This window comes from Eptatretus burgeri, chromosome 16 (assembly GCF_056783735.1).
Source record: "Eptatretus burgeri isolate ZD-2024b chromosome 16, Ebu_testis_v1, whole genome shotgun sequence".
NCBI lineage: Eukaryota > Metazoa > Chordata > Myxini > Myxiniformes > Myxinidae > Eptatretus > Eptatretus burgeri.
Genome location: NC_140976.1, coordinates 1,682,161 through 1,706,783, shown reverse-complemented (window position 1 = coordinate 1,706,783; position 24,623 = coordinate 1,682,161). Strand labels below are relative to the sequence as shown.

The 24,623-nt window shown below is 52.3% G+C and overlaps 2 protein-coding genes across 7 annotated transcripts in view; both read left to right on the top strand.

Moving 5' to 3' along the window:
* Positions 1 to 24,623, top strand: part of TLCD5 (TLC domain containing 5) — a 52,758-nt gene that overhangs the window by 13,879 nt on the left and 14,256 nt on the right. The window contains exons 1-4 of one of the 6 annotated variants that reach the window (XM_085859205.1): positions 1,759 to 2,187; positions 4,342 to 4,566; positions 8,987 to 9,239; positions 9,565 to 9,827. In XM_085859205.1, coding sequence (XP_085715331.1) covers positions 2,001 to 2,187; positions 4,342 to 4,566; positions 8,987 to 9,239; positions 9,565 to 9,658 — 759 coding nt within the window. In that variant the 5' untranslated portion in view covers positions 1,759 to 2,000 and the 3' untranslated portion in view covers positions 9,659 to 9,827. Of the gene's footprint in view, positions 1 to 986; positions 2,188 to 4,341; positions 4,567 to 4,861; positions 7,032 to 8,986; positions 9,240 to 9,564; positions 9,828 to 24,623 lie in introns of those variants that run through there. The other 5 variants (XM_085859203.1, XM_085859207.1, XM_085859202.1 and 2 more) reach the window with 5 other exon arrangements.
* LOC147010319 (uncharacterized) lies at positions 11,871 to 23,851 on the top strand (the record flags this gene model as incomplete). Its single annotated transcript, XM_085860307.1, has 2 exons — positions 11,871 to 11,984; positions 20,618 to 23,851. Coding segments are annotated over 2 exons (798 nt in total), but the record flags the coding sequence as incomplete, so codon positions are not given.

Here is a 24,623-nt window from a genome sequence, read left to right as displayed (position 1 = left end):
GAAGCAGGTGAAACATTTCCCTCAGACTGGGTCTGCTTTGGTTTTTTTGGTCATCTCTAATGAGATGACCTAATAAAACCAGTCTCGATGTCCGTACGTCCCCATTTTTTTCTTCTGATTTTCTTGATATTTGGTATGTGGGTAGATGTCGAGGGATGCACGACGGAATGACCTTTGACCCGATTGAAGGTCAAGGTCAACGTCAAGGTCACTCCAAAGTTCCGAAATCGTCCATTTTCAAAATCTATCTCCTCCGCCGTTTGTGATCCGATCTTCTAAATTCCTTCGGATTCTGATAATATGGAACAATATCTAAATTTGGTCAGGCCGGTTTTTTAAAATTCGTCCTGCTTATCGAGTCACGTGTCTTCAACGTTAGAAAAATCGTCGATGTGATACGGTCAAAAAAAATTTCACCCGATCTTGATGAAACTTGGTATGTAGGTAGGGGTCGATGAGTGATGCATGACGGTATGACTTTAGACCTGATTGAAGGTCAACGTCAAGGTCACCGATGCTGTGAACTTGTGAAATCATCCATTGTCAAAATATCATCCGCCATTTATGACTCAGAAATGCGGTTTGATTTCTGAGGTCCAGTTTCTATCCTTTTGAAGACTCATTGATCATAAATGTTCCAAATCGACCATTTTCAAAATCTATCTCCGGATAACTCAGAAATGTAGTTTGATTTCTGAGCTTTTCTATCCTTTTTACTCCCGGACTTTCGTCTGTACGTTGAACCAAAAGACAAGGCGACATCGAAGCCATTCTAAGTCGATCAGAGATCCACATCTACAGAGCTTCAGAGATGACCGTCACCCCCAAGCAGGGGTAATTTTTTTTTTTTACTGAAATTAGCGGAGTTGGTTGAGTTTTTACTCTTGGTTGGAAGCGCTTTAAAAAAAAAAAAAGAAGTATATCTGTGTATATGTATATTTATATTGTCGTAGAGGTGGCTGGGCTCGAACTCCGCTCCTGTCAGCAGTTGTCAGAGGGGTGCTGGGGTTTGAATCCCACTCACCAAATTTGTGGTAGCCAGGCGGTTAACACCGACCAACCTCCAGGGATGGTCGAGCGGTCCTTATTTCTTGGAAGCGAACACGCTCATTGACATGGATTCTTTCATAAAACACAAATACCCACAAGGACAGCAACGAAGATCATAAGGACAACAATGCACAAATTCAACAAACATTCCGACGATTGAGGCCTTGCACACACAGACAAAGGGTAATACCGAAAATAAAACCACCCTTCCAAAGCACTGGTACTCAGCCGAGCCCTCGTCGATTTGATGTCGGGAAGTTTCATCCGGTGCGTGCACCCTTCAAACAAAATGGCACCATCTCCTGCCGAGACCGGGAGGAAAGCGCCTACACCATCCCAAGGGATGCACAGGCAGGATCGTTCCTCGCCTATTGCAGCCTTCCAAACTTCAAATGCTCAAATCCTGCCAGCACCTCCTCAATCAGCTCTTGACGTGCACCAATCTGCTCAATCTCCTCCAGGCACACACTCCACGCCTTTCCACAAGCACACACTCCACGCCTTTCCGCAAGCACACACTCCACGCCTTCTTGATCTTCCTCTCTTATCCTTCTTTTTCTCTGTCCTCGGGACGTGGCCTCCTCACCTTCAAAAACGGGAATGTGGGGTGTCTCCTGTTGTTTCATGGACTCTGTCCCGAACTTATGGCCATACTTGGAAGATAAAAACGTAGGAAAAAAATCAGAGGGTAATCATGTACAGGAGAACTTATTTTTACTCCCTAAGCGAATTAACACCGCAGCACCCCTCATGTGGTGACATGTAACATTTAAGCTCACAGATTCCCTGACAGGACGGAATACCTTTTCTCAGGCCCGTGACAGGATGACCTGGATGAAGGCGTGACACCAAAGGGCAGCCAATGAGGGTGGTCCCAAAGTTTACGAGGGTCGTTGTCATGCTGGGTGCAACAGTTGGAGAGGGCATCCCCTCTTGCCGTTGTTGAATACATGAGAGGGCATCCCTCTTCATCAGCAATACCTCTCCTCATCGCCATCCTTCAACCCTGTGCCTCACCATCCTTGTGCGGCACCATCCGCTGCAGCACGAGCTCTGTGCAACACCAGTTTGCACGAGTCATACCGGACCCAAAACCAGCTCATGCCTTGCTCCAGCTCTTGTTCACTCCCCATTGTTGTGCGAGTCTCATTATTTATTTTTGATGCCATTGTGGGTTATTTCTCTCCTTGTACATAAAGTTTGCGTGCCCCTTCATCCCTACTTGTGTCTGCCGACCGCTTAATTTGTCCGTTTTTATTGATAGTGTCTTGTCTACCTTTATCCCTGTATTTTGTTTTTGAATAAACCCATTTAAACTCAGACTTTTTTTTTCACCTTTTGCATCCTGCGTGTTGCACCCCGAGGTTCAGTTTGCGATCCTTGGACAATCTCAGTGTTATGTGAACGCAGTAGTTACAAAAATGTTTTGGATTCCACAGGGGTCTTATACCCTGTTTGTGGTTTGTTTGTCTGTGCCTGTTTGTGGTGAGGACGTTGAGGTCGTGGAGAGATTCACTTACCTTGGCAGTGATATTCATGTCTCTGCTGGCTGTGAGTCAGAGGTCAATAGACGTCTAGATTGGGCCTGTTGAGTCATGGATTCACTGGATAATGGGGTGTGGCGCTGCCGGTACCTGTGCGGGAGGACGAAAGTCCGAGTCTTCAGGTCGTTGGTGCTTCCAGTCTTGCTCTATGGATGCGATACTTGGACTCTGACTAGGGATCTGAGATGGAGACTTAATTCCTTTGGTACCAGGTCTCTTCGGAGAATCCTTGGCTATCGCTGGTCAGATTTTGTGTCCAACGAGCGGTTGCTGAGAGAGACTCGGATGAGATTTGTTACCTGCATAGTCCGTGAGCGTCAGTTGCGGATGTATGGACATGTGGCTCGTTTTCCTGACGCTGATCCTGCTCACCAGATTCTCTCAGCGAGGGAGTCTCGTGAGTGGAGGAGGCCAGTGGGCCGACCACGTTCCTCGTGGTTGCAGCAGGTTGTTCGGCATCTCAAGGAGATGGGGATGGGCCTGGCATCTGCCGTACCTGACCTGCCATACCTGACCTGGCGCATGATGTCATACCTGACCTGACCTTATACCCCCCGGTTCAGAGGGGACAATGTTCACAGATACCTCTGACGCGACATTATTGAACACATTCTTATTGTTTCCTCCGCCACCGAAGGTGAAGGAGGTTATGTTTTTACCTCGTTCTGTCTGTTTGTTACTTACAAAATCGAAGATTTTTCAAGTATATTGGTCAGTCGATTTCGTTTTTGTCTGTCTGTTTGTCACCGACAGGTCACAATTTTAAACCGATCTTCATGAAACTTTACCGAGTTGTAGAGATAGTCTCAAACGATCAGTCTATTGATTTTAAGGTCAAAGGTCATCTTGAAGTCAAATTTCTGAAATTGTCATTTTTCATTCGATTGACTTGAAATTGAACAAGAGTTGCAGATTGCGTCACTGAATTGGGAAACCAACTATTTTTGAGATCAACACGTCAAAGGTCAACTCAAGGTCAAACTTCTAAAATCGTCAATTTTCATCCAATTGACTTGAACTTTGATTAATATTGTGAATTTTAATCTTGATGAAATGGATGATTTGATATATCTATACTATGACAACCCTTGGAGAGGTGGGGGATGGATTTTGCAAGTATCGTGCGCTGCGCAATGTCTTTTTCTTTGTTTGTTTGTTTGTGTGCAGGGTATCTCAAGTTGGGGATGGATCGGGATGAAATTTTGTGGACAGGTTGGGTGTGTAATAAGGACGACTGATTAGATTTTGGTGAAGATCGAGATCCTCTTCCGAATATTAGAATTTCTAAAGTGATTCTTCACCATTAAGAGATAGGGCAAAATTGATATATAGCACGATATCTCAAAAAGTTGTGGACGGATTCGGATGAAACTTGGTGGACAGGTTGGGTGTGTGGAAAGGACGAATTAATTCATTTTTGGTAAATATCTGGATCTGGATATGAGAATTATTTAATTTCTAAAGTGATCCTTCACCATTGAGAGATCGGGCCAAAAACGATATTGTACTGTATAACATGATATTTCAAAAATGTATTTGGCCCGATATGTTCTCATGGATCAGACATTGTGTTGCGGAGGTATACGCTCTACTGAGTGCCCTTCTAGTTGCACATGCTTTGTTGTCTTTGTCAATCAGTTTTGTATCCTCATTGTGAAAAGTCCAATTATTTTCCAGTTTATTCAGTTTCCCTAAATGTTTGTATTAAAATGTTTTTAAAGCTGAGGTTATTGCACTGTCCCTCCAGGTATCCCACATTTTGTCTGGCAAGTGGTCGCCAGCAGTCTCGCATGGCTTGGACTCTACAAACTACTGAGAAGTGCAGGGGGCCGTAAAAAATGGGACGGAACTAAAGAGGGCCTTTGCGTCTACTGGGGCCCAGAATGGAGCTGCAGGATTGTGACCTTGATTCATGGTTTGATGGTCATAGTTCTGGCATCATCCATTACACCATTCTCAGATTTCATACCTGGTGAGTTGGGAGGTATTTTAAAATGTTTAATGTGCACGTTAAGTGTCGGGAACAGCGTTTCCAGTCTGAATTTTTTTTTATTTTTTTAAGTTTGAAAGTGTAGTGTCTCCTGGCAACTGCTACACCATTCCAATGGTTGTGTGACTGCATTACAGTGAAGCTTGGTTTTACCGTCTTTACACACCAATCATCGTTTACCTTTCTGGTTGCTTTTCCACTCTTTGGCGTGGTTTCAGAAAGAGATAAGGCGATTTCTTTTATTTCTTGGCGGATCTTCATCGAGAGAGAATGATGTCACAAGGAACAATGGAAAGGACGGTGCGAAGAGGATGGCCTTGCGTGGAGCTCAATTCTAGTTTCTGCTGAATTTGAGTTTTATACCCAGCAATGTATCGCTTTTCCTGGGACGTCTCTTACGTGACCTGGTTGTGGAATCTTCTTTATTCACCATACTTGTGCTTACCATAAGTGTTCTTCTTTTACATGGACATTCCACATCTTCCAGAGCGAGTTTGTCTCTGAAGCCTTGGATGTTTTATCATGGACTTTTCTCGAGTTGTTTCGTTTTCTCCATTTTGCTTACCATTTGTTTCATATTGTTGTGGGTCCGGAGTTTGGGGCTATAATGTGGTGGTGGTTCCCCGGGCTTATCTTCTCGATCTCCGGCCTTGAGGCCACCAACCATAGATAACTCCCTGGTCCAACGGGCTTTCAGATCTTACACGGCCAGAGCCGCTTGACTTGCACTACCGGTCTAGCAGGATTATACTTCAAAGTTTCTACGATACCTTTCAATTGGCACGGCATCCTAACTTGAAGCCATATCCTCGGCTCCGCACCTGGTGATGTTCTGCCAAACGGAACATACACATGCAGCACTGGCTAGTCATGCGAGCCATTTAGTGGGGTAGAATGTCCCAGGCTAACACTAAGTGCAGACTTTGCTAGACCAATGAATGAAAAGACGTGACGAGCAGATTGAATTTCAATTGACATCGAGTTTGTTCGCCCCGTTGGACTTCGTCTGAAACTGGGGCTTATGGATTTGGTTTCGAGTCTCATGTCGGTGTGTGCGTCCGCAACCATATCTCAGACATGTTTGGACCGATTTTATTCGTACTTCGCACAGACAACACATGATGGTGTACATTTGCACTTCATTTGTTTTTTCTAGATCAGGTCCAAGATGGTCGACTGGTGGCCATTGGAGTTGTAAAAATCTCGATGTCGAACACGTCCTCAACTATTTCTTGGACATGCATTTACCGATTTTGTTCAAACTTTGCACAAGCACAGTACATGATGGTTTACACGTGGACCTCACTTTATTTTGCGATCTGATCAAAGAAGGCCGACTGGTAGACTGATGGCCACTTTAGTTGTACATTAATTTGGGGATAGCTCTTTAACTCCATTAAAAACTCGACAACAAAACAAAATTACTAAAACAACAGGGGCTATGACATTCTGTCTTTTTTTTACTTGTTTATAAAGAAAGTGTTAGGAAAAGCACGTGAAACATTTAAAATGGGGTTATTTACAGGCATTCGTACAGCAAGGACATGCAAAATAGGTGAGGTGTGGCAAAATAATTACTGGAAGCAAAAAAAGATACACTGCAGAGCTAACCTGATACTAATACTTACCAGCAATCTTAATAATGCGGACAAAATAGGTACCATCAGAATTATTCGGAGAAATGGTAGATTTAGCGAGAAGGTAAGAGGAAGTTTGAGGCGTTGGCGACCTCTGCGCTCACCCGGCCAATGCTGGTGAGCCTGACACTTTCCTATGCTGGGGAAAGGCAAAAGAGAGGGAATTTGGATGGAGCGGTGTCGCTGTGCGGCTGGGTTACTGTTCCACCTTGACCCATGGCACTCTGTTGCGTCTGTTGATGCTTCACCTCGAACCCACCACCAGAAAGTGCACCCATAATCAGGCCGAAAAGAACCTCATAGAAAACCTCTGAAATATCTCTCAAAGAACCTCATGAAACTGCCATGAAAAATCTTCCAAAAAATAACCTCTGAAAGAAGGAACCGCATGAATCCTGGAACGCCATTTTATATGCTGCGAGCGGGGCAGAGCCCAGCATCCCCGACAGGCGTAACCCTGCCGCGCGGAAACCATTGTTTGCCCATCGTGTTTTGAGCATGCGATGTTCATTGGCCCATGCTTCGCCTGCGTCCTGACGTCACCCGCTCTGCAAAGCCGTCGGCCCGGAAATGGTTCCATTCGTCTTCGAGGCAGGCCTCGGGGCCGATCTCCCGAATTAACACGTGGGCAGCATGCATTGTTCCCCACTGGTAGCACAAGGGTCCCTGGAGAGTCACAGATGGTTGCCGCTAACAACGACAGAAATGCCAGTGCAAACTTGCATTTGATGGCTGCGAGTTTGGTTGGTCGTGGTGCCCCGAGCAGCCGCTCCGAGCAGGCACGATGGTCGTTGCTGTCATCGATCAAAGGTGAGTGATTGAGATTGTGGTGTTTGGAATGGCACAGCAGTGGTGGAGCGATGGTTGAGGCTGAAGTGGATGTTGTTGGTTTTGTGGTGTGGAGGTAATTGTAGTTTTGTGGTGGCTTGGTTGAAAGTGGTGTTGAAAGTGGTGGCGGCGTGATTGAAAGTAGTATGGTGGTTAAGTTCTGGTGCGTGATTTGAATGGGGGTTTTGGCATCATACGCTGAGGAGGTAGCGTGTGGTTTGAATGTGGTGTTGAATTAAAAGATAGAAAAATGGGAAGAAAGTGAGGAAAAACGGAACTAATCCCAAACGACGCATACTCCTTTGTAGCCCATTAGACACAAGGAAAGGACCCTATCTGTAACACATACGAACGAAATAACTTATCTCAAGAGCTGCTATATGATGGTTACCATTACTGGGGAGTGAAAGTTCACAGAACCGAAACAATATCTTGATTCCCGAGTGGAAAGGGTTTTATTGTGAACTTGAAGCCAAATTTTCACTCGTGAATGTTTATTCCAACTGTTAATCAATCCACATAATAAATGTTGAGGAGGAATTGTATTTATTTGTCATCTTCATGATTTCAGCAAATAATTTATAACGACTGGAGAGAAGGTTATTCGGTTGGTAGGGAGTTCTTTCACTCCACATTGTCTCCTTTTCATGGACCAGTTCCAGCACAGAGTTCTTCCAAGTTTGGTGGATTGTTTCATTGTCCAAGGACTTTGTAAATAGTTTTGTTAATCTAGTCTGGAGAAATTACCACCATCTTTGATTGGACTGTACAGTATTGCATTTTAATTTTTATTTCATATATTTTTGTGTATTTGATCATGGCTCGTGGCAGAGCTAGAATTGTAATGTTAAAAGAGATTTTTATTTTATTTTTACAGGATCTCAAGCTCGTAGTGGAGCTGCCACATGCACACCTCTCTCGCATAGATGTAGTTGAATACATGAGATACAACACACAGACTGTCAGACAACACAAACGCAGCCACTGAGCTTTGAGGAAGTGGCGTCATCTCTCGGAGTAATCTGGGTACCTGCAACGTCACAACAATTGGCCTTTCTCACCACACTCAGCGTGGCATTTTTAAGGAGGAATTTCCTCATCCTCATAGATGCCAACTGGTGGTTGTTTGTCTGTTCTCTATCCTTTTAAATACTCAATGTCAAGCAAGGAAGGAACACGTACCATTTTAAAAGTCTATGGCACGACTCGGCCAGGGTTTGAACCGCCGACCTCCCAGACGACTCGAAGCGGGTGCTCGGCTTAATTTAAAAAATTGTTAACCTCCACCATCGAAGATAGACGGGGGTTAGTTTTCACCCGTCTGTTTGTTTGTTTGTTTGTGAACAGTATTACGGAAAAACTCCTGGATAGATTTCGACTTAACTTGGTGGGGGGATTAGGAATGTATGATCCAAGGATCATGCCATTCGATTTTGGACTTGGTCCAAAGTCCAATATGGCCGCTATGGTGGCCATTTTGAAAAAATATTTGAATTTTTTTTTGCATTTCTACATGGTTTAAGTGATTTCCAACCAAAAAAAAAAAAATTTGTTAGAGAAAAAAACCCCTAAATTTTGCAACTTTTTTTTTCAAAAAAATTTCGATTTTATTTTTCTGGCATTTCTACATGCGCGTTGATCGAGTTTAGTTTATTCAATCGTGGTTCAGTAGAGTCTGATCCGTTTTGACCTACAATGAATAGGACATCAGGTTCACTTAAGCGACCCAGCAGTATTGGCGGCGGAGGTTTTGCACTCTACCGAGTGCTCCCCCTCTAGTTTTTTTTTTTGTTTTTTATTACAGTATTTTTACAGTATCAATGTTAAGATTGTTATGAAAATAAGTGATTGATGTACTTGTACAATTTTTTTTGATGTACTGTACTGTACTTGCATGTGATTACCTGATTTGTGTTCATGAGGATTTTTGTTTTCAGGAAGCCCAAACAGCCGTGAACAAGAAATGCTGTTTGCCTTTTCTCTTGGTTACTTTGCGTTCGACACTGCTTGGTGCTTCTCCTTTGGCTGGCCATCCTTTGTCATGTTCAGTCACCACTTGCTCTCCATCGTTGCTCTCTTGCTCCCCCTTTTACTCGGTCGATCAGGAGCCGAGACGGTGGCTGCTCTACTGGGCACAGAGATCACAAATCCGTTGCTGCAGTTTCGCTGGTTTCTCCGTCAGGCTGGATGGTAAAAGGGATGGCGGGAGGTGGGCAGAGCATGGGATGTAATGCAAATAGAATGGATGCCATAGTGAGAAGTATGTGATGGATGAAGGGAGAAAATGTGTACTCTGGAGGAAGTAAGAATAGTTTTTAACGAGTATTATGTTGAGATTTATACATTTGACCTTTGTGAATCCAATGAAATCCGATTCATGTTAATCAGGCCACGTCTTCACGAGCAACTTTGTACTTTCCCTTCCTGGTTTCTGTGATTTGTCAATTCACAATAATCCATTAATCAGAATTGATGAGCCTTCCCAATCGGCCTGCTTCATTTTGTGCTCCATTAGGCGACTCCAAACATGTTCATCATTCCATGTCCATGTTGGCCTGCTCAACGAGCCAGTTGCCATGACCGTCATATCCCAACAAGTTATTTTATGATTCCCCAAGTGCAACATTCTGGAAATATATTCATGGGTTATGCACTGCCACTTCACGTCCCCGAAACATGGCAGCTGCCACAGCAAGTCACCGAACACCCTAACCAAAGATGGCGAACTCATGCTACTTGCTGCATTTTGTGATTTGCAACATGATGACAAAATCCTTACTACTGTGTCCAGCCATGATTGGGAGCTCGTTTTACACTCAAGCTTGTTCTGACATGTTGATGTTCTGCACTTCCTCAGGGAGATGAGGTATCAGCTTGTTTAACTGCCCCACTTCACCCCACCCCCGCCCCGTTCCCTGTATGCAAGATTCATGTGTAGGACTCCCACCACACACACCCAGTCATGAACACCTAATTCTTTTTTGATTTACATACATAATCAAGGCTCGTGGAAAAGCTAGAACACAGGATGGATCAGGACGCAACATAAGAAAAGGAACAGCAGAAGGAGAATGGGAAAACACCAAGAGCAGGGTGGAGGGAGAAAATAGACAGAGATGGATAAACAAGGGATGGAGGTCACGAAAAGAGGTGGGGGCAAACAGAAGGGGTTGACAAATGGATACAAATAGACCCTCAGCTCTGCCTGCTCAACCACTTCCTGCTCCCGCCGCGCCGTCGCCACTTCCCGCTCCCGCCGCGCCGTCGCCACTTCCCGCTCCCGCCGCGCCGTCGCCACTTCCCGCTCCCGCCGCGCCGTCGCCACTTCCCGCTCCCGCCGCGCCGTCGCCACTTCCCGCTCCCGCCGCGCCGTCGCCACTTCCCGCTCCCGCCGCGCCGTCGCCACTTCCCGCTCCCGCCGCGCCGTCGCCACTTCCCGCTCCCGCCGCGCCGTCGCCACCTCCCGCTCCCGCCGCGCCGTCGCCACTTCCCGCTCCCGCCGCGCCGTCGCCACTTCCCGCTCCCGCCGCGCCGTCGCCACTTCCCGCTCCCGCCGCGCCGTCGCCACTTCCCGCTCCCGCCGCGCCGTCGCCACTTCCCGCTCCCGCCGCGCCGTCGCCACTTCCCGCTCCCGCCGCGCCGTCGCCACTTCCCGCTCCCGCCGCGCCGTCGGCTCCCGCCGCGCCGTCGCCCGCTCCCGCCGCGCCGTGTCCACTTCCCGCTCCCGCCGCGCCGTCGCCACTTCCCGCTCCCGCCGCGCCGTGCTCACTTCCCGCTCCCGCCGCGCCGTGTCCACTTCCCGCTCCCGCCGCGCCGTGCGCCACTTCCCGCTCCCGCCGCGCCGTGCGCCACTTCCCGCTCCCGCCGCGCCGTGCGCCACTTCCCGCTCCCGCCGGCGCCGTGTCACTTCCCGCTCCCGCCGCGCCGTGCGCCACCTCCCGCTCCCGCCGCGCCGTGCGCCACCTCCCGCTCCCGCCGGCGCCGTGCTCCACCTCCCGCTCCCGCCGCGCCGTGCGCCACCTCCCGCTCCGCCGGCGCCGTCGCCACCTCCCGCTCCCGCCGCGCCGTGCTCCACCTCCCGCTCCCGCCGCGCCGTGCGCCACCTCCCGCTCCCGCCGCGCCGTCTCCACCTCCCGCTCCCGCCGGCGCCGTGTCACCTCCCGCTCCCGCCGCGCCGTGCGCCACCTCCCGCTCCCGCCGCGCCGTGCCACCTCCCGCTCCCGCCGCGCCGTGCGCCACCTCCCGCTCCCGCCGCGCCGTGCTCCACCTCCCGCTCCCGCCGCGCCGTGCCACCTCCCGCTCCCGCCGCGCCGTGTCCACCTCCCGCTCCCGCCGCGCCGTCTCTGTCACCTCCCGCTCCCGCCGCGCCGTGCGCCACCTCCCGCTCCCGCCGCGCCGTCATCCACCCCGCTCCCGCCGCGCCGTGCCACCCCCGCTCCCGCCGCGCCGTCGCCACCCCCGCTCCGCCGCGCCGTGCGCCGTCACCACCCCGCTCCCGCCGCGCCGTCGCCACCCCCGCTCCCGCCGCGCCGTCGCCACCCCCGCTCCCGCCGCGCCGTGCGCCACCCCCGCTCCCGCCGCGCCGTCGCCACCCCGCTCCCGCCGCGCCGTCGCCACCCCGCTCCCGCCGCTCCGTCGCCACCCCCGCTCCCGCCGCTCCGTCGCCACCCCCGCTCCCGCCGCTCCGTCGCCACCCCGCTCCCGCCGCGCCGTGCCACCCCCGCTCCCGCCGCGCCGTCTCCACCCCGCTCCCGCCGCGCCGTCTCCACCCCCGCTCCCGCCGCGCCGTGTCACCCCCCCGCTCCCGCCGCGCCGTCGCCACCCCCGCTCCCGCCGTCGCCACCCCCGCTCCCGCCGTCGCCACCCCCGCTCCCGCCGGCTCCGTCGCCACCCCCGCTCCCGCCGCGCCGTCGCCACCCCCGCTCCCGCCGCTCCGTCGCCACCCCCCGCTCCCGCCGCGCCGTCGCCACCCCCCGCTCCCGCCGCGCCGTCGCCACCCCCGCTCCCGCCGCGCCGTCGCCACCCCCGCTCCCGCCGCGCCGTCCACCCCCGCTCCCGCCGCGCCGTGCGCCACCCCGCTCCCGCCGCGCCGTCATCACCCCCGCTCCCGCCGCGCCGTCGCCACCCCCGCTCCCGCCGCGCCGTCGCCACCCCCGCTCCCGCCGGCGCCGTACACCCCGCTCCCGCCGCGCCGTCGCCACCCCCGCTCCCGCCGCGCCGTCGCCACCCCCCGCTCCCGCCGCTCCGTCGCCACCCCCGCTCCCGCCGCTCCGTCGCCACCCCCGCTCCCGCCGCTCCGTCGCCACCCCCGCTCCCGCCGCTCCGTCGCCGCCCCCGCTCCCGCCGCTCCGTCGCCACCCCCGCTCCCGCCGCTCCGTCGCCACCCCCGCTCCCGCCGCTCCGTCGCCACCCCCGCTCCCGCCGCTCCGTCGCCACCCCCGCTCCCGCCGCTCCGTCGCCACCCCCCGCTCCCGCCGCTCCGTCGCCACCCCCGCTCCCGCCGCTCCGTCGCCACCCCCCGCTCCCGCCGCTCCGTCGCCACCCCCGCTCCCGCCGCTCCGTCGCCACCCCCGCTCCCGCCGCTCCGTCGCCACCCCCCGCTCCCGCCGCTCCATCGCCACCCCCCGCTCCCGCCGCTCCATCGCCACCCCCCGCTCCCGCCGCTCCATCGCCACCTCCGACACATATCTCAAACAAAATACGTAAATTTTTTTAATCTTGATCAGTCCTCGGAACTTAATTAGCCATGTGTGAACAACCGGAAGTGGGCTGTAAGAATAAGAGCAAGAATAATAATAATAATGATAAATGGTACACACTGTAATGATAATGACTGTGTGTGTCGTGCTCATAACCATTTGAGCTTTTGTAATCAAATCTTCAACTGATCTTTATTATGAGAATATTGAGAAAAATAATTAATAATTGGGACAAAATGTCAAAGTAAAGTCACAGCCCTTGTCAGCCTGTCCGCAGAACGTCAACTGTGACAGCATTTTATTTATTTATTTATTTTTAATAGTGTCTGGTTTCTTTATTTATTTACTATTGAGCTTCATTGTGCCTGTCCAGGCCGTAATATTTTTACCATTTTTGAGCTTTTGTCATCAAATCTTCAACAAACCTTTATTATGAGAACATGGAGAACTCTAATGAATAAAATGTTGCATTTTTTTTTTTTTAAAACTGTCATTTCTCTCAATTTCAGTTTGAGTACAAAGTGGATGTGGATGGGCTTTGCATTTTGAAATGGTTTCTCGTTTCTTTGTTTCATATGTATATATATATATATATATATATATATATATATATATATATATATATATATATATATATATATATATATATATATATATATATATATATATATATTGTTGTGGTTGACGAAATTCACAAACCACCATTCAGGTCCCTTAGGTGAGATATCTCGGTAAGTATATGTGTAGTTAGGTCCAAACCCGTTGTCTAGAGGGAATAAATGTCATTCATGCGGGCTGCGACTCTTCAGGATAGCCGTTTTTCTTTTACTATCTTTATTTTGGACCAGCCGCCATTATTACCACCACCAACCACGTCTCAACAGCCATCACACAACAACCACCAACCACAACGCCGCTTCACAACAACAACCACCAACCACAACGCCGCTTCACAACAACAACCACCAACCACAACGCTGCTTCACAACAACAACCACCAACCACAACGCCGCTTCACAACAACAACCACCAACCACAACGCTGCTTCACAACAACAACCACCAACCACAACGCCGCTTCACAACAACAACCACCAACCACAACGCTGCTTCACAACAACAACCACCAACCACAACGCCGCTTCACAACAACAACCACCAACCACAACGCCGCTTCACAACAACAACCACCAACCACAACGCTGCTTCACAACAACAACCACCAACCACAACGCCGCTTCACAACAACAACCACCAACCACAACGCCGCTTCACCACAACCGCCACGACCTTTACCGTCACAACTCGCCACCATCGCATCCACACCATCTCGCGCCACTCGTGGGCACCGATACTGGACTCGTGCGGGGCGCGCACCGAGCGGCGTGTTCAGAGACATCACAGACTTTCCGCAGAAAACGGATCAAAAACGACTCACGCCCACTTTTGTTCCGTCCAATCGGAGAGCGTGGGCGATTTGGCCCCGCCTCCAGGGCGTTGGCGTGAGGTCGCGATATGCAAATTCATGGATCAAAAAGCATTCACGCCCACTTTTCCTCGGTCCAATGGGGAGCCAGTTAGAGGTGAAGGGTCGGAGGCAAAGGGTCAAGGGTGAAAGAGTGAAGCCACGGGGCTTATATAAACGGCTGCGTTCGTCAGTAAAGAGAGTTGTGCGGAGTTCAAGAGAGTCGTCGGTGGAGCTGGAAAGAAGTGGGAGAAGTCAAGAGTGAAGAGTTGGGACGAGCCAAGAGAGGAGACGGAGAGGGCGAGTAGACGGAGCTGTGGAGAGGTGGCGGCGGCGAAGGCGGACGAGGGGGTGCTCGCGTCGGTGCCGGGAGCTGCAGAGGGAGAGGCCAGCAACGCGACCGAGGTCGAGGAGGAGACGCTCTCCGCGGGACCCGAGACAGGGTGATATCCTCCTTCCCCCGAGCATCAGCAACCCCCTCCTGTTTCCCCCCGCGCTGAGATAGTGCGACAAAGGGGGCCCTTTTCCCACCCCCTACCAGACACTGTCGGTGAGGCCCGCGGAGTTGAGGCGCCACCGCCGCCCCGCGTCTCATCATCAGACGGGTAGGCCCGACACGGTCTCGGCCCCAGGCCCGCCTACCCCCCTCATCCTGGAGGGTGGTTCTCTTTTCTTTTGCTTTGGGAATATGTGTTGTCGGCGCCGTCTGTGAAGTAAAATTGTATAAGTGTTGCCGTTTGCCCGGTAGTCGGTTAGATCTGCATTGTTGCATTTGCTTTTTGTGTAATATTGTGTTTCTTCTTCTATTACATTTGCTTTTGGTGTAATTGTACGTGTGCTCTTCGTTCATCGCGAAATAAATGTGCTTATTGTTGAACTGTTTTCCCGCTTCGCTTCGTCTTTTCCTCTATTGAATCTCCATCTTGCTTCACGTTAAGGGTTGGTCGTGGGCTAAAACGCCCGATAATTAATCGAACCGTCGAGGCCGACGAATAACACCGCTCGGTTATCCCGATAGTACGGAACGGGTCGCTTAAAGTGGCCCGTGTCCGAAGTCGACCTGCGGCGAGGTGCGATCGCCCGGTCTACCCTCCGTGTGGGTACTTAGGTAGGTCGAATTTGGCGAGCAACCCTATCCCACGCGGAGGCCGATTGGCACGATCGCGGTGAGACCGAAAGGTCCACCCGTGACTAGTTCCCGGCGTTAGTCCGAGAGGGTCACGACTGGATTGTCCGTCCGGTGGGCGACATGCCGCGATTCGAGTTACGTGGCCGTCCGCACGCCGGAGGGCGCGAATCCGCAACACTGGTGTCAGGTCGTGCGATATAAACTCATCGCCCTCCTCGCGGCACTGGTATCGGAGAACGGGAAAACGGGCTCTCCTGTCTCCAATTAAATTCACGGGAATCGGTCCAGGGGTGAGAGGAGCGACCCCCGATTCCCTCCAAATTACGTGCGAGCTAAATTAACCCTTTAAGAGAAGCAAGATGGCGTCTCAAGGCGAGCGGGAGCCGGGGGTATTAGAAATGGATGTAGAATGTGTAGAATCCATGGCTCAGGATGAAATCCCCGTGCAGGAAATGTTGGTTGTACAGGAAAACGAACTCGCCCAACTGAACCCAGAGCCCGAAATGGGTGCGGCAGCGGCCGCGGTGTATGACACCTCCCCTCCCCCTCTCCACCAAAACCCCCCGACCCTTGCCGAAACGGCTCACCCAAGCACACCCGACATGGCCCAGCTATGCGCCATGCTGACGGCAATGACAAATGAAATGAAAAACGAAATGAAAGGCATGAACAAACAAATAAACGAAAGGATGGATGCAGATGCAAATGAGGTGAAAAACGAAATGAAAGGAATGAACAAGCAAATGGACGAAGTGAGGGCGACGATGGATGCGAATACACAGCAAATGAGGGAAGAAATGAAAAAGCAGCGGGGTGAGACGCAGAACATGGGCCGATGCCTGCAGGCGGGCATGAAGGCCGTTAGCAGGGAGCTTAAAATGGCGACTCCACGTGTGGGAGCGAACGAGCTGGGAGGGGGTGCAACGGCTGTCGGGCCCGCGGTGGAGGCGGGTAAAAAAAATAATTCGGGGGACGTGTTGGGCGAGGGTCGTGACGGTGACCGAGGGGGAGAAATTAAGTGGGGAGACCAAAACGTGTGAGACGAGACACGAGGTGACGACAAAGGAAATAAAAATGGTTGGAACGGGGGGTGGCCGGGTTGGCGGAGGCGCGGGGGTGGGGGCGGTGGAGGGGGCTGCACGATGGGGACGGGGTGGGTGGCGCGCGCACACGCACGGAGGTGGTGGAGGATGGTGGGGGTGGGCTCGCGGAGCGTGTGGGGGCCCGGTGCGGGCGGCGGGATGGCCTCCTCCGGGGGCGGGGGGGGGAGTGTGCCCCCTTGGGGCGAGTCACGACCAGGTGAGTTCGGTCGTGCTTTGCGAGTTCGAGGGGAGGAGTGCTGCGAACGGGTGCGCGGAGAGCTTGGAGGGTATAGAGGCCCCGGAGGCCCTTGTGGGGACGCGAGTCCCCGGTGTGGTTGTCCCGGTGTGTGTGGTGCGGGGCGTGGGTGCGTCCCCGTGTGGGGGGGCGACCCCGTGTGTGGGTGGTGTGGTGCCGGGATGCGTGCTTCCCGGCACGCCGTGTGTGGAGGAGGCCGTGTGTGTGGATGAAACGGCCAGTGTGGATGAGGCGCCGCGGGTGGGTGCCCCCGCGTGTGTGGGTGAGGGACGGTGTGTGGATGAGGCACCGCGGATGAGTGCCCCCGCGGGTGTGAGTGGAGTGGTTTGTATGAATGGAGCACCACGTGTGAGTGGTATGGTTTATGCAAGGGAGACCGTGTGTGTGAGAGAGCGGTATGTGAGGGAGATGTCGGTTGGCATGCGGGAGCACGCAGCCGCGTCTCCCGGTGTGAATGTAATGGAATGGAGTGTGAGCGTCGTAACACGCAGGTGTGCGTGTGTTGAATGGCGACGACGGCGACATGAGAGGAAAGGAAGCCGAGTAGCGGCTGTAGTTGTTTCGGGGACCGTGCCGGGTTCACCCAGCAGTGAGCACGCGGTTCGTGCTGTGCAACGCACGAGACCACCACGTGCTCGCTTGCGAGAGTGAAGTCCCGGTCCGGAAACGCCAGCGGTGGATTTGCCGATCCCGCGGACGGACAAAGTTTAGGCAGGTAAACGGATTTGGACCGGACGGGTTCTCCACGCGATCGTGTGTGTTAAGCTCCAACGGGCAAAGCACATGTGTTCGCGTGGGGAACCCCTCGAGACGTGGGGCTTGTTTTTTTTTATGCGCACGGTGACGCCATGGCTGCACGTGGGGTTGGAATCCGGCAGGAGGGGTATCCCTGCCGGATGGCACCGTCCAAGGAGGGACGAGGAACACGTGCAGCTGCATGACGTCACGGGCAGGTGCAAAAGTGCGCGAGCTGTGAGTTGCCGCGCTGGTGCTGCGCATGTAAAAAAAAAAAAACAAAAAAAAACAAGCAAGCCTCACTTTCGGGTGCACAGGATTCCTGGGCACAGGATGGAAACTAGTTAGGGGGAAGGGTTAGCTTAGCTAGACCGACTTCATGGGGCAGGGGTAAGTCCTCATGGAGTCCGTGGAATGGATTAGTTAGAGGGATTGTAGCCAGATTTAGGATGGGAAATAAAATGATTTTTTTTTGGAGACAGTGACAGACTTGTGGATGTGTAGCGGGGACGTAGTTTAGCTACGTAGTGTTAAAAGGAACGTGCTGTAGTTTAAGGGACGACGTGGGAGCACTAGTTAGTTAGGGGATGCAGATAGAAGGATGGCAGAGTTCAGCGGTGTGTGTGTTGAAAAGTTGTGAGGTGAGTGCTTGGTGAGTGAGTGAGGCCAGCGGGTCTGTGTGAGTGGAGCGAATGGGGAATGCATGGTGCGATGAGTGATTGGGAGGAGGAGTGACTCCCGCCCAAGGGACCCCGGGGTCAGTATAAAGTAAGTTAGCTGGGTTAGTCAAATTGAAAAATGGAGGTCGTTTTGTTGTTGGTGGGGAAGTAGGCTCGAAACCCGTTTGGAGGGGTGCAGGAGCCCTGTTGACAGGCTGGGAGCGTGGTGGCGAAAGGTGAGTATCGCTGAGTGGGTACCCCGAGCACCAGGCTAGTCGGCCGTGGTAGGCCAAGGGCCCATGGGGGGCCGGGATAGCGTAGTGGGCACGGGTGCGCCTGCTTGGTGCGGGGGCCCGGGGCGCCATTAGCCGCGTGGGCAGTGTTGTGGGCACGGGTGACCCTCGGAAAGGGGCCTGGGAAGCCAGCCTGCCACGTGTGCGTTTCAGGGGAGGTGCCATGGGGGGCACTCCCCGGTGTTAGGGAGCTGGTAGGCTCGGAGGCAGTGTAGTGCCCGGGGGTGCCATAGCGGGAGATTCGGCAGAGGGTCGTGCCTGCCAAAGGGAGCCACGTGTCCCAGCCAGGAGACCGTGTGAGGGCACGGAGAGAAAATTGGGGGGCGAGGCCCGAAATTGTGAGGACACCAACACAGGCGACGGGAATCTGGGTTTATAGAACCAATAGTTTAAGCGAGAGGCGCTTGTTGAAAGCCCCGGGGTAGTTTAACAGTTAAATGGTTAGGGTAGATTAGGAGATGTACCCCTCCGCACCATCAATCCCCTCGCTGTCGTTGTGGGCCGCTGGACCCACTTTGGTTATAGATCGCCGAACTCTGGGGAGGCCATTCTGAGGCTTGAGTTGGGCCTCGACACAGGACGCTAGCTCTCCCTTATTCCCCTCCGGGAAGGGAACGTAGGGGTTGGGAGTAGGCTAGGTGACAGGATAGGTTAGCCGAACAAGGACGATAAAGGGGGTTAGGGGACGATTTATAGTGGGGAAGTAAAAATAAGTTGGGGCTAAATTGGGGTTTGGACAAATTAAGGGAGTGGGTATGTACAGTGACAGGCAAAGGCGATAGGTGGGAGGGAGACAGGTAGGTAGGTCCGAGCCCGCCTTCCGAGTGGCCAGCACCACCGCACTCCCTCCACCAACCTCCACTGAACGGCAAAGGCTGGCCAGCTTCATCTGCCGGCTGGCTGTTTTTCTTCAAGGCCTGTGCCGGCCCACTTCATCGGCAGCTGTTGTGTTGCTGCAAGGCCTGTGCCGGCCGGATCATCTGCAGCTGTGGTACTTCAAGGCCTGTGCCGGCCAGTTCATCTGCCGGCTGTTTGCCTGCAACGGCCTTCTTCTGCGGGCTGTGTTTGCCTGCTGCCTTTGCCATACCATGCCCACTGCCCACGTTCACCAGCCCCGTTCAATTTTGCTTTGCCCCCCCCTGTTCATTTCCATGCGCGCGGGATCATCGTAAAAGCAACAGTTTGCAAGCTGCAAGAACTGCCCTGTTGGCAGCTACAACACGGGCCTGCAGTGGCGGCCCGTGCACCGTGTTTGCGTTCAGTTCAAACCATTCATCCATCCATTCGTTGTGTTCATTGTGTGTGCCACTTGAGCTGGCACGGAGACTGCATTTGTGCAGCCCATGCACCGTTGTGGTTCACTGCGTTCAGTTCAAACCATTCATCCATCCATTCGTTGTGTTCATTGCGTGTGCCACTTGAGCTGGCACGGAGACTGCATTTGTGCAGCCCATGCACCGTTGTGGTTCACGGCGTTCAGTTCAATCCATTCATCCATCCATTCGTTGTGCTCATTGCGTGTGCCACTTGAGCTGGCACGGAGACTGCGTTTGTGCAGCCCGTGCACCGTGTTTGCGTCCATCCATTCATCCATCCATTCGTTGTGTTCATTGCGTGTGCCACTTGAGCTGGCACGGAGACTGCGTTTGTGCAGCCCATGCACCGTTGTGGTTCACTGCGTTCAGTTCAAAAGGGAAGGCCTTGGACTGCGTGTGAGCAGCCGGCCACGTTCCCTGTCACCTGCATTATTTGAGCCAGAGACTGCATGTGAGCAGCCTGGCTCCCTGCTAACTGCTTTCTTTTTGCAGAGCTCATTGATCCTGGGCCATGGTTTAGTGTAAAATTTGTAAGTTAAGGTTAAGATGTACTGTAAATATGAGTGCGCCCCCGGCATGTCTGTCCTAGCGCCGGCAATTTTATTTAAGTCGTCCGTGTGAGTGAGTTTGTTTAGGTAGTTACTCAGCCCTTAGGTTATTTATTTTGGGGACACGAATACCATGAATGTCGCACTCAGGGATCCGTAGGTAAAATGTACTAGGGGAAAACTACACATGATGGCACACGAAAATTTGACGACTCGGGACGAGTCTGTAAAAAGGGGAGGGGGTAGTGTTGTGGTTGACGAAATTCACAAACCACCATTCAGGTCCCTTAGGTGAGATATCTCGGTAAGTATATGTGTAGTTCGGCCCAAACCCGTTGTCTAGAGGGAATAAATGTCATTCATGCGGGCTGCGACTCTTCAGGATAGCCGTTTTTCTTTTACTATCTTTATTTTGGACCAGCCGCCATTATTACCACCACCAACCACGTCTCAACAGCCATCACACAACAACCACCAACCACAACGCCGCTTCACAACAACAACCACAACGCCGCTTCACAACAACAACCACCAACCACAACGCTGCTTCACAACAACAACCACCAACCACAACGCCGCTTCACAACAACAACCACCAACCACAACGCCGCTTCACCACAACCGCCACGACCTTTACCGTCACAACTCGCCACCATCGCATCCACACCATCTCGCGCCACTCGTGGGCACCGATACTGGACTCGTGCGGGGCGCCCACCGAGCAGCGTGTTCAGAGACATCACAGACTTTCCGCAGAAAATGGATCAAAAACGACTCACGCCCACTTTTGTTCCGTCCAATCGGAGAGCGTGGGCGATTTGGCCCCGCCTCCAGGGCGTTGGAGTGAGGTCGCGATATGCAAATTCATGGATCAAAAAGCATTCACGCCCACTTTTCCTCGGTCCAATGGGGAGCCAGTTAGAGGTGAAGGGTCGGAGGCAAAGGGTCAAGGGTGAAAGAGCGAAGCCACGGGGCTTATATAAACGGCTGCGTTCGTCAGTAAAGAGAGTTGTGCGGAGTTCAAGAGAGTCGTCGGTGGAGCTGGAAAGAAGTGGGAGAAGTCAAGAGTGAAGAGTTGGGACGAGCCAAGAGAGGAGACGGAGAGGGCGAGTAGACGGAGCTGTGGAGAGGTGGCGGCGGCGAAGGCGGACGAGGGGGTGCTCGCGTCGGTGCCGGGAGCTGCAGAGGGAGAGGCCAGAAACGCGACCGAAGTCGAGGAGGAGACGCTCGCCGCGGGACCTGAGACAGGGTGATATCTTCCTTCCCCCAAGCATCAGCAACCCCCTCCTGTTTCCCCCCGCGCTGAGATAGTGCGACAAAGGGGGCCCCTTTCCCACCCCCTACCAGACACTGTCCGCGAGGCCCACGGAGTTGAGGCGCCACCGCCGCCCCGCGTCTCATCATCAGACGGGTAGGCCCGACACGGTCTCGGCCCCAGGCCCGCCTACCCCCCTCATCCTGGAGGGTGGTTCTCTTTTCTTTTGCTTTGGGAATATGTGTTGTCGGCGCCGTCTGTGAAGTAAAATTGTATAAGTGTTGCCGTGTGCCCGGTAGTCGGTTAGATCTGCATTGTTGCATTTGCTTTTTGTGTAATATTGTGTTTCTTCTTCTATTACATTTGCTTTTGGTGTAATTGTATATGTGTGCTTTCCGTTCATCGCGAAATAAATGTGCTTATTGTTGAACTGTTTTCCCGCTTCGCTTCGTCTTTTCCTCTATTGAATCTCCATCTTGCTTCACGTAAAGGGTTGGTCGTGGGCTAAAACGCCCGATAATTAATCGAACCGTCGAGGCCGACGAATAACACCGCTCGGTTATCCCGATAGTACGGAACGGGTCGCTTAAAGTGGCCCGTGTCCGAAGTCGACCTGCGGCGAGGTGCGATCGCCCGGTCTACCCTCCGTGTGGGTACTTAGGTAGGTCGAATTTGGCGAGCAACCCTATCCCACGCGGGGGCCGATTGGCACGATCGCGGTGAGACCGAAAGGTCCACCCGTGACTAGTTCCCAGCGTTAGTCCGAGAGGGTCATGACTGGATTGTCCGTCCGGTGGGCGACATGCCGCGATTCGAGTTACGTGGCCGTCCGCACGCCGGCGGGCGCGAATCCGCAACAATATATATTCCAGCAATCTGTGTGTGTATATGTGTGTGTCTGTCTGTCTGTCTGTCTGTCTGTCTGTCTGTCTGTCTGTCTGTCTGTCTGTCTGTCTGTCTGTCTGTCTGTCTGGATTCGCTATATATGCTAGATATCCCTTATTGTCGGGTTTTCCATCTGTCTGTCTGTGTGTATGTGTGTCTGCAACGCGAGGCTCCACAGCACGAACCAGCAAACCGATTTCGATGAAACTTTGCCAACATGTGGAATATATACTGGGAATGTGTGCGTTTGAATTTCGTTGCCTAGCAACCACCCGTTGCTGTGCAGCGGCCGAAAAACTGCGTACAGTATTTTCAATACTTGTCCTTCGGTTTTGAATGTAGAGAAACAAGACTTCGGAATTAAACACTTCGAGATATTTAGAAAATTTTACTCGAGCCGATTTTTGATTGAGGTTTTATTTTTCAAATGGTAGTCCTTCAAAAATTGGGTGTCCATTCACCGTCATTTTTTATGAGGGGCTTAGGAAAGTGGGCGGAGCTTAGGGAAAGTGGATGTGGTTGATGACAAGTGGGAGTGGCGTAGGAAAGTGGGCGTGGCGTAGGAAAGTGGGCGTGGCTTATGAAAAATATTGTGTGGCTCAGGAGGTGTGGTCAAACAAGAGCATTGAGAGAAGTTTATCGGGTTTTCCGTGTGTGTGTGTGTGTGTGTGTGTGTGTGTGTGTGTGTGTGTGTGTGTGTGTGTGTGTGTGTGTGTGTGTGTGTGTGTGTGTGTGTGTGTGTGTGTGTGTGTGTGTGTGTGTGTCTGCAACGTGAGGCTCCACAGCACAAACCAGCAAACCGATTATTTTTCAAGTGGTAGTCCTTCAAAAATAGGGTGTCTATTTACCATCATTTTTTATGACGAGTGCCAGTTGGCAAAATACGCAATAGGAAAAATCTTGCCAGGCAGAGGAACAATTGTATGTGAACCAATACGTCTTGGCAATGAATCTTCGTCGGTGGATCGGTCAGAATGAAAAGCATTGTATCCAGCGCTTCGATCCTAGCGGATCCCTCGTCGCCTACCGGCTTGACTGTCTGTCTGCCTGTATGCGACCACCGTTTCTCGCCGACCGCCGGTCCGATCTGATTGAAACTTGCCAGGAATATTGCTGGGGACCCGCAGATGTGCCTTTTCGAGGTTTGATATTAATCGGATAAGCGGTTCCCAAGTTAGGGCCATTTATCTCTCTCTCAATGACAAGACACGGTGCTATGACGTCACGAATGACGTCACAATTAATGTTTATTTATTGTTATTATTATTTTTTTTGCACGATTGACGTCACAATTCTTCTTCTTCTTCTTCGTTTGATATGACGTCACAATCGACGCTGGGGACCTGAGTATGTGCCTTTTCAAGGTTTGATATCGTTCTTCATCCGTTTCAGCTGTTTCCCAAGTGTTTCCTAAGGTTTGAAAGCTGTTTTTTTTCAAGGTTTGAATTAATTGTTGTGCTTGGTAAACATCTGTGAATACATTTACAGAGGGAGGGGCGAGAGAGGAGGGGCGAGAGGGGGGCGAGAGAGGGGGCGTCACAATTGAAGAGAGGGGGAGAGAGGGGGCGAGAGAGGAGGGGGTGAGAGTGGGGGTGAGAGAGGGGCGAGACTAGGGGGTGAGGGGGGGGCGAGAGAGAGAGAGGGGGCGTCACAATTATTCTTCTTCTTCATTTGATATGACGTCACAATTGACGCTGGGGACCTGAGTATGTTTCCCAGGTGTTTCTCAAGTTATGGCCATTCATGATATGGTTGGTCCGATCTAATTGAAAAAATGCCCCAATCCAGTTGTCGTTTACGAGAGTGAAGGAACGAAGCTGCACCTACAGGTCCGCACTAGTATATACAAAGTTCATAAAATGAGACCACAGTTCAGCATCGATGTATGTCATCCAATGATATCAACCACAGCCAGACTCGGTGGTGTAATGGTTCGAGGGTCCGGTCCATACTCTGAGTCTGATGTCGATGGTTCGAAACCTGACCGAATCATACCAAAGACTTATAAAATGGTCTGTGCTGCTTCCTTGCTTGACACTGATCAGCATATAAAAAGGATAGTGCTCGGCCAAACAACCATCGGTTCGCAACCATTGTGCAGGCTCCATGGGCCTATAATGGCCTCCTCCTGAGTTGAAGTTTCTTGAAAGGGACATTGTATTGTATTATAAACCCCTTCATCGTTGCACAGGCCACACCAGCTATCTCCACATTTACCACAACGTACCTGGTAGGAGCTTAAGTGAATGGCAG